Here is a 10,253-nt window from a genome sequence, read left to right as displayed (position 1 = left end):
TTTTAGCAGAGCATCGATTTCTTGTTTTGTTCCTTTTTTGTCAAAAAAAAAACTTTAAAAACCTAAATTTAATTTTAGTCAAAAGTAAGCAACATGCAACTATTTGACCAAAAACTTGCAATAAAGCTTGTATTTTTTACCAATCAAGATTCATACAACAACAGACAGTTGAATGATACGAGAAACTCATTGAGAGCACAAGCTCACAATTTCTCTATCCACCTATCATACATCCTATACCATTGCTATGGCATACACAACATTTTGTTTGAACTTTGGGCTAGAAGCGGTAATGCCATTGGAGTCTAGTGCCCAACTTGCCAGTGAATGTGCAAGTGGCATTCCATTGGATTCTCTAGAAGAAGTAATGTCATTGGATTATCTAGTTCCCAATTTGAGAGTGGTGAACCTCTCAATGGCAATCCAATAAACATTGGCTAAACATGCCCTCACCAAAACTTGGAAAAGCTTGATGCAACAAGGGTGTGATCTATCCATGGGATGATGGTTAAGAAGCTGTGGAGGAAGGAGTGGTTTGACAATAATCTCAAGGACAAGGATATACAAGATGGAGATTTGTCCTTATATGTGGTGTTTCAAGCATGAAATGCTATCAACCAAATTGTTTAAAAATTAGACCCTTGAAGTTTCTCCCACAATTTTTTCGAGAGCATGGGTATATGGGTTTTGCCTTGGTTTGGGGAAAAATAAAAGGGTATTGCAAGGCTTTGCATGGGGAAGGTATTTTTTTAATCTTTTTTTTCCAAATTAATAAACTCCTAATCCTCATTTTCATAGTACAGGTAGATGGCATCAAATGGGAACTCTCCCACACGACACTTAGGGTAGTGTTGCATGGTTTTTCAAAATAGTACCATGCCCATATGTCTAATGCAAGAAAAATACTTGGAGAGAATGTCGAGTCACTACTACTTTCCAAGTGTGCATGACTATGAACATGATTTTTTAGAAGAGTCACATGTGCCGGCCTTATAAGAGATTTGAGTTTGCAACCTCCTTACTCTCTCCAATCATGCATCCATACTAGAGCAAGGCCCAACTTCCCCACATGCACTTTGAGGATGAGCTTTTGGTATCAACATAAGAATAACATAATGTGGAGGAGGAGATGACTGAGATAATGGAAGCTTTGTTTGATGTGGATTCAAGGTCCAACATAATTAATGAGGCACTTTCTTCAACAAGATGCGTCCACTCCCTTGTGCAAAGGTGTGACAATCTTGAGGTTAGAGCGTATCTCCTATTGTTGAACTTGCAATCAATTTTGGATAATGATATGGACTCTCTTTTTGCGCGAGTGACCATACTTACACTTGCAATCTTGTACTCACCAATGGTGTCTACTAATCATTTGTCCATTTTATGGTGGGTTGCTTCAAAAGTTGCTTTCTCTAGAAAACTCCATGCAATGGTCACAACATAAGGCAAGGAAGACACCACAGGTGTACAATTATATCTATTCTTGTCCCAACAATTGTATTCTTTACGGAGGTGTGCAAGAACACGCCGTTTTATCTACAACACAATGTCTCTTATTATAACAGACCCAAGACTAGCAAGGGGATATTAGACATTTTTCCATTGAGGAGAACAAAGCAACCAACTGAGCAGTCCATCGAATAGGGCCAGCAGCCCGCGACATGTCAAGCAGTGACAAGCAGCAGCATGAGGGCATGCACGGGCCACCGTCATACTTTGCATAGAGAAAATATTTAAGAGTAAGTCAATTGCCAAACTCATGAGATGCAATGCCCCCTATTGTTTAGCAAATGGGACCTTAAGACTTGGCAGATTGTTAAGGATGGAGACATACCAACACATATTAGGGGACTTCTTCTACAAGTTGAGCATTTTAGTAAGGTGAGGAGTTCTACCATGCCAGTTTTAATTTTTATCTAATGTGATTAAAACTTTGCTGCATGTATATATGATCATCATGGTGCAATAGATTTCTTGAAAGGAGACCACATTTTTATCTATTAAGCAAGCAAGCATTGACTTCATGTGTGCCCTTTTGAAAATCACTTCCTAAAATTATTCCAAACATGCAAACACAATTTTTTGCACACTTAGTGGATGGAGTGGCTATTGCATGAACAATTCATAGCCAATTATGGTCTACCTTCATAGTCTTATAAAGATGTGTAAGGGGCTTGTATGACGAAGCGCCAAAAAGAAGTATGGTACAGGGTTGTTGGTATAAATATCTAATTTTCTCACATCAGTTTTGCAATCACCAGGAGTTTTTAAGTAAAAAATTGTGAACTTGACTTGTCTTTTAGACTTCTTATTACTAAGGGATTTATTTCCCAATGGTTGTGTAGCCTAGCGATGTGGGTTTGTGACTGGGAACGGGGAAGTCCCAAGTTCAAATCCCCGTAGGCTCCCTTAGAGGCATCAGGGCCGTTTGTGGCCATAATTGTACCATCTTCGGGTGGGAGACCAAACTGGGCACTCAAGTTGCTACTACAGAAAAGGATCTACTCAAAGGGAAAAAAAAAGTAAGGGATTTGTTTAGACTTCAAGGAAGGTTGGAGTTTATCTAAAAGACCTGGGATCAATGCCAGAAGTACAGATACATAGCTAAACAGATGGTTGCCTCCTTTCCTCCCTTAAGGCTTCATCATCAGCTGCCGCCATCCGTTCTTGAAACAAATTCCATTCATAGTTGCATCTCTCTCTCACCTGAATATTTCATGTACTATTTTCAAAGAATTTTCAATTAACATCCTCCTTTCATGATGTGGTTGTTTGTTAAGGTGATGTGATTTATGATGACTTAGTATCAAAAAATTATCATACCCCTTCCCAAGGAGCTCTGCCATTGGAGGATTCTCCCTACAAGCACAAGCATGGTTTTCTCATTTCTATTCCCATGACTGCCACATCTTTTAACTTAGCATCTCAATTCAATTTTTAATACCCTAGACCAAAAACTGCATACATCACTCTTTCCTAGAGAGTGTATTTCTTATGTAAAGAATAATGAAAAAATTACATAAGCATGTCAATCAAAAGAAAGTTACAATTTGTTTTTGGTTGAATCTACCTGAGAACCTAAAGAGGGAAGAAATTTGTGAACTATCCATTGAGCATCCACCACCCCAACCTTCTTGTGTGCAGGCTGTTCAGCAGGAAAACCCTTATTTGTTGATGATATATTACACAAGAAATTAACTGAAAAAAAAGGGAAATTAACTGATTGTAGACAGCATGTGATCCTTTACACTTAATTTCCCATCTTACATACAAAAAAATTGAAATACTAGTCCAGCCATCAGCAAAACTCTCTTGGTCCTGGTGCATTTAACTGGCATTCGGATGTGTTGGTGCACATGAGCTTCTGTATAGACCTGCTAAAGAAAGAAAAGAAACCACCCTTGGATGGTAAAATGATGAGATGGAGATCCTACAAACAATGAGGGCATGTCACTTGTCTTCGAGCCTCCTTTCCTGTGTATTTGCATGTTTGAAGCTAAGAGTATCATGTAGGCCCAATATACTTTTATCATATCAAGAGGTGATGTTCAACTCTTATGTCATCAAAAGATAACTAAGCTGCAAATGAGGTAATAGCTCAAGTGGTAGAGGTGTTTGACTAGGGGTGCGTGGAAGATAACTAAGCTGGCATTTTATTGATTAGTCTTATGCTGAAGGACTAAACATGTCTCAAGAGTTAATAATTGATAAGAGTGTATTGTGACATTAAGGACACTCCACCTAGATTCTATATACTTAAAATATAGGCTCATCAATGGAGGTTCCCACAGGTGGGAGACCTTGGACCCACGACCTAGATTAGGCCATTGCTATGCTTGAGCCTTACACCAGGAGGGTGGGCTTCAGTGGTATGGGATGCCAGTAGGTGTCAGTCTGACCTTGGGCTCAGCAACTCTCCCCTGGGGAGTTCTAGTTGGAAGGTGAGCTTGCAGCTCCTCCAATAAGGTATAAGGAGCTAATAAAGAATTCAATTCAAGTTTGCAGGCAAAGCTAATTGTAAGATCTTTGTAGGACATCTAGCGTGTGGACTGCTAAACCTTAATCCCTAGTGTGTAGTCAATGTTCCTCGTAGGAAAATACTTTTGGGACGAGTCAAGCATAAACACTACTATCCATCACACCAAATATCGACTCTGTAGCAGATAAGGATTAAGGAAGACTAATAAACCTAGAACCATCAGGGAGTCTAACAAATTCCAAAACTCACCTAAGGAATGCATGTCAAAGGAATTAGAGTTATGCTACCAACATAATAAGGAATAAAGAAAGAGCCATGAGCGGGCTACAGGGTCTCCACCTCCCCATCCACTCTCAGCAGGAGCTTCTAGACTTCAAGTTTGCAGATGATACTTCCGCCTACCTCTCAGGACAGGAGGGGAATCTTCAGAGATTCGCGCAGGCCATCGAGGTCTTCATCATGGCATCAAGAGCTCAGATCAACTAGCACAAGTCATGTGGTTTTTGGGTTGGATCCTCACCCACCCCAGCTTGGAGACCAGTTGAGTCGTTATAGTGGATTCCCTGCGGCACCCCGGTCAGATATTTGGGATGTCAAGTGGGGATTGACATTTCAGCAGAGCAGCTTGTCCCTCTTCTTCTAAGCATTTGGAAGAAGCTTCTTTACTGGAACACCGCATGGCTCTCCCCCTTGCTGGCCAAGTGGTGGTGGCCAACCAGATGCTCATGGCCACCATGTGGTACATCACCTATTACTGGGCGTTCTCCCAGGCATACCTCGAACAAGTGCACAGGCTGATCCAGGATTTTCTCTAGGCAGCGAGACAGAGACGACCGTCTTGCGAGGGCCAAGCTGGCCTGTAGGGTTATTATTCAGTCCCGTCCAAGGAAATAAGTGGTGGCCATTGAGGTCATCTGCATAGCGTCAGGAGCTCAGATCAACTGGCACGAGTCATGTGGTTTTTGGGTTGGATCATCACCCACCCCGGCTTGGAGACCAGTTGAGTCTTCTCAGTGGATTTCCCACGGCACCCCGGTTAGATATTTGGGATGTCAGGTGGGGATTGATATTTCGCCAAAGCCGCTTGCCCTTTTTCTTCTGAGCATTGGAAGAAGCTTCTTTACTGGAGCACCGCATGGCTTTCCCTCGCGAGCCGACGAGTGGTGGTGGCCAACCAGGTGCTCATGGCCGCAATGTGGTACATAACCTCTTGCTGGGCATTCTCCCAGGCATGCCTCGGATAGGTGTAGAGGCTGACCCCGAATTCTCTCTGGGCAAGGACAGGCGTGTAAGATGCGGAAGCTTCGGGGGAGATAGGAAACTTCAATGCTCAGAAATCAGCACACTTGTCGCGACGAAATTAACGGACAAATCTGAATATAGATGTGCAGAAAAATAGAGAGAGAGAGAGAGGGAGAAGAGGACACAGTATTGGGTCCCGAATACCCTCTGTAGGGCCCCCACCACGAATGGTGTATTTGCTTTTATAGAATGATGTAAAATACTGAAATAAAAGACTAACTGAACCTTTCTTGGCTGAGAGGAATCTGTGCCCTTGACCTGCAATCCTTCACCCCTTCTGTATTAGCTTGATCTGGGCTGTCCTGGCCCTTCCTTTAGCTTCAGTATCTGGCAAATGATGAGATAACACAACTGATTTGTGGCCTTGGTATTTATACTCCTCAGGACAAGCAATCGGCCAGTTTACTGCAGTCGGCTGTCCCCAAAGTGCTCCACGACTGATAAAATACAGCATAATTCCTAATAAATGCTGCGCATGGCTTTCATACTAGGCTGGGCACTAGGCGCATGGTGAACAGGCTGCTGGGCACTGTGCGCATGACATAAGGGATGCTGGGCAGCCTCTAATGGCTGCCCCACACATGCCCTACAGTCCCCTAGGGCTGGATAACCAGTTGGTTACCCTTGCAAGAGCCCTAGGACTGTCCTAAAGCCCTCCTATGGCCCACCCATGGCTGATGGCTACAGCCAGGGCCTTCCAAGCCCTTATGGGGATTGTCTTGTACTTTCCCCATGCCCACATGAGTTCCTGGGGTAGCCCTATGGGCTGACCCCTTTTTCTAAATGCAAACCCTAACTGTCTACACATTGTTCTGGCATCCAGTATCATACCGGATACACAGAGTCACTAACATCATTCCAGAGGGAGACTCCTAGCGCGGACTGGCACTATTTCATGTGCAGGACAATGCACACCTGACCTTGGACTCATGTGCAGGACAATGCACACCTGACCTCAGACGACTGGGATGGAACCCTGGCTGACTCATCCTAGACTGGGCTCACATGGGACCAATTTACCATCCCAGGTCCTGCACCTTGTGTACATATATGTCTACGTGGCATCCAAGTGCGGGATGCACATGACATCCCCTTTTGCTTAACTTGACGGAAGCTGCATAGCCTCCAAATAATCCATCAATAACGCCGGATAGTCCTTGAAAAACTCTCTATCAAGCCATACCGCTTCGTGGGTTCCTCGGTCCTGAAACTTCGTGAGAAACTGTCTTTGCCTTCGGCCTGAGCCATGCTTGAAACGGTGCAAAAGGATCTGTTCGGGAACTATAACTTCTGCTTCATCAATAATATCTGGTTCCATCTCGTCTTTAACTTCTGAAGGGATCGTACCTACATATGGCTTTAACCACTGACATGAAACACATCGTGCATAGTCCAACTCGGAGGTAGCTTCAACTGCATGGAAACCTCATTAATCTTTTTTTGGATGGAAAAGGGTCCGAAGCTCCTGAAAGACAACTTTGAGCATCGCTTGCCCACCTGTTTCAACCTTTGCTTCATAATTCGAAGATAAACCCAACTTCATATCCCTTCGGTCTTTATTGGCCTGTCGAGTGTAGGCCTCTTGCGCTTTAGCCAACCTGTCTTTTACTGACTCTAAAATCTCCTAGTAAGACTCCGTCACTCTGTTCGCTTCAAGTACTGAAGACGAGGTCCTGGTCAACAATGACTGGAAAGGTCTTCCAAACGCTGCCTCATACGGAGTCCTGCCAATAGCTGAAGAAAAAAAATCATTCAAAACAGCTTAAACTAAAGGCAAATAAGATCTCACTTACCTTGCTGATTGTGGACATAACACTTCAGCACATCAAAGGCCAACTGGTTGTATATCTCTGTCGGACCGCCCGTCTGTGGGTGAAATGCACTAGAAAAATTCAATTTAGTATCAAAGTTATCAAACAATGCCCTCCAAAAATGACTGGTAAACTTGGCATCGTGGTTTGACACTATGGTCCTAGGAATCCCGCCACTCGGGTACCAATGCGGAATGAACAACTAGGCATCGTCGACGGTCACATTGGCCCTGCCAAGGAATAAGCATAACAAATTTGCTAAATCTATCAACAATAGTTAAGCACTCAAGATAGTGGGGCGGTAGAAACCGCTGCTTAAAGTCACCGACAAACTCGTCCCCCACATAAGCTGCCATACCTAATCTGGTGTGGGCATGAGCCCACTGAGTCCACCAAGGAATGGCCTCACCTTCCAAGTACCAATTGGCTAAGATCACTCTGTAGTATCTGTCTTTCTAACTGCGGCAAAGTAAGCTTCAAACTGGTGCAACCATGAATAAAGTGTTGAGCTTCAAACTGGTGCAACCATGAATAAAGTGTTGTGGGGTCGAGTTTACCATTATACTTACTGAAGTTCATTTTCTCGAGAAAATGATTTGAGGGCGTCGCTGGTGTCAATCTAGCGTCCAAAGCTGCAAGGTAACGCTCATGTTCCACGCGTCACATGGCTTCGTCTTCATGTTGTCGGATCTCCAATGCACGCATCTGCAACTCAAGTTGCGGTCGTGACCCCGCGATAGGGTCCCAGTGTCGAGGATCTGGAATCTAGGATACGGAAGAAGAGGGAGGAGGAGATGGAAAACGCGACGCTGGAGAATGGGTACGCTCTTCCAGAGAGCCAAGATCTGCGCCTTCTGCTCTTCCAACTTGGTCGTCTGGTCTGCGATTACTCGCATCATCTGCTGGAATATCTCTGTAACACTCAAGCCTGGTGCCCTAGCTGGACTGCCCGGTGCACTCTGATCCCAAGGTTCTTGGTCTCTCTTGTCGTCTCGAAGCTCGCCATAGCAAGAAAACGCACTTCCTTTCCGGAGCGCAATCTGACCATCCACTGTGTGTGTGGGAGACTTCCGGAGGCTGAAAACCAACCGTCCTTCGAGGGACAGGAGTCACTCCAAAAGGGGTAATCCACCGGAGTCTGAAAACCAACCACACGAGCGAGAAAAAATTCTGGATTCTTTGCTGAATCTTTACACTTGAAGTAGGCTTTGATACCACTGTAACATGCGGAAGCTTCGGGGGAGATCGGTAACTTCAATGCTCAGAAATCAGCACACTTGTCGCAACGAAATTAACGCACAAAACTGAATATAGATGTGCAGAAAAATAGAGGGAGAGAGAGAGGGAGAAGAGGACACAGTATTGGGTCTCGAATACTCTCTGTAGGGCCCCCACCACGAATGGTGTATTTGTTTTTATTAGAATGATGTAAAATACTGAAATAAAAGACTAACTGAACCTTTCTTGGCTGAGAGGAATCTCTGCCCTTGACCTGCAATCCTTCACCCCTTCTGCGTTAGCTTGATCTGGGTTGTCCTGGCCCTTGCTTTAGCTTCAGCACTTGGCAAATCATGAGATAACACAAATGATTTGTGGCCTTGGTATTTATACTCCTCAGGACAAGCAGTCGGCCAGTTTATTGCAGTCGGCTGTCTCCAAAGTGCTCCACAACTGATAAAATACAGCATAATTCCTAATAAATGCTGCGCATGGCTTTTCATACTGGGCTGGGCACTAGGCGCATGGTGAACAGGCTGCTGGGCACTGTGCGCATGACATAAGGGATGCTGGGCAGCCTCTATGGGCTACCTCACACATGCCCTACAGTCCCCTAGGGCTGGATAACCAGTTGGTTACCCTTGCAAGAGCCTTGGGACTGTCCTAAAGCCCTCCTGTGGCCCACCCATGGCTGGTGGGTACAGCCAAGGCCTTCCTGGCCCTTATGGGGATTGTCTTGTACTTTCCCCATGCTCACATGAGTTCTTGGGGTAGCTCTATGGGCTGACCCATTTTTCTAAATGCAAACCCTAACTGTCTACACAGTGTTCTGGCATCCGGTATCATACCGGATACACAGAGTCACTGACATCATTCCAGAGGGAGACTCCCAGCGCGGATTGGCACTGTTTCATGTGCAGGACAATGCACACCTGACCTTGGACTCATGTGCAAGACAATGCACACCTGACCTCGGACAACTGGGATGGAACCCTGGCTAACTCGTCCCAAACTGGGCTCACATGGGACCAGTTTACCATTCCAGGTCCTGCACCTTGTGTACAGATATGTCTACGTGGCATCCAAGTGCGGGATGCACGTGACAAGGCGGCCGTGCTACGAGGGCCAAGGTGGCTCTCTTTAGCGAGTGCAGATTCTTGGCTTTTATGATCTTGATTGTCACATTGACCCTCCTCCGGCCAGGGTAGCCTGCGACAGTTCTTGGCACCTACGGCTCTGAGAGAGCCAACCTCTAACTCGCGTCTAGTGGGATCTTGGCGAGCAGGAGTGGTAAGACCCCTTCAGCCCAAAGAGCCCAACCACACCCTTCTTCCAATACTCAGAAAGGATGAGTCGCAGGATCCAGATTCATGAGATTGATGGCACCCGGCAGACCATTGGGCATCCCAGGGCATCACTTCCCACTTCCTTGGAGATTTTTGGAGGTGGTTGTGGGATAGTTATCAGCCTAGGAAGGTTACACTTTCTTTGGCAGTTAGCCCAGCATAGCCTCAATGTTGGCACCTAGTTGGCCATTGGCGGATGGCCAGCACAGTGCATGTGATGCAGCCACCCCATGGAGTCACAGTGGCACTGCCTTTGGAACTGTCCCAAAGCGCAACTGGTATGCAAAGAATCCTTCCCCTATACACATCAGTGTGGTCCATGCCGCATACTATCACATGGGGGGCAGTGGCCTGGGTGCCTGAGGCCAGCCCCGCTCTTTTCTATGAGGAGACAACAGGTGGGCAGGCCCTCCAACCTCTCACTCCACCATTGATACAATTCCCAACCCCCCCACAGTTCGGCAATAGCCCTGGTCTCCAAGCACCAACCCAAGATAGGAGATCCTCAGCAGCATAGCTACATGGCATATTTGGCAGGTGTTAAAACCCCACAGATCTCCTAAATGCATAACATGAGTGATTAGTACAAGAGGGGTG

The 10,253-nt window shown here is 45.5% G+C and overlaps 1 protein-coding gene across 21 annotated transcripts in view; it reads right to left on the bottom strand.

Moving 5' to 3' along the window:
• Positions 1-1,138: 1,138 nt before the first annotated feature.
• LOC147629685 (uncharacterized) overlaps positions 1,139-10,253 on the bottom strand; it is a 50,948-nt gene continuing 41,833 nt past the window's right edge. For 17 of the 21 annotated variants that reach the window (XM_086811211.1, XM_086811219.1, XM_086811222.1 and 14 more), the window contains 3 exons: positions 3,071-3,145; positions 2,824-2,859; positions 1,139-2,706 (listed from right to left, as the gene is read on the bottom strand). In XM_086811211.1, coding sequence (XP_086667337.1) covers positions 2,605-2,706; positions 2,824-2,859; positions 3,071-3,145 — 213 coding nt within the window. In that variant the 3' untranslated portion in view covers positions 1,139-2,604. Of the gene's footprint in view, positions 2,860-2,970; positions 3,199-10,253 lie in introns of those variants that run through there. The other 4 variants (XM_086811214.1, XR_015267745.1, XM_086811224.1 and 1 more) reach the window with 4 other exon arrangements.

Source organism: Cibotium barometz, chromosome 17 (genome assembly GCF_041138505.1).
Source record: "Cibotium barometz isolate CiBa-2024 chromosome 17, ASM4113850v1, whole genome shotgun sequence".
NCBI lineage: Eukaryota > Viridiplantae > Streptophyta > Polypodiopsida > Cyatheales > Cibotiaceae > Cibotium > Cibotium barometz.
Note: the sequence above shows the minus strand (reverse complement) of the source record. Positions and strands in the feature narration are given on the sequence as shown.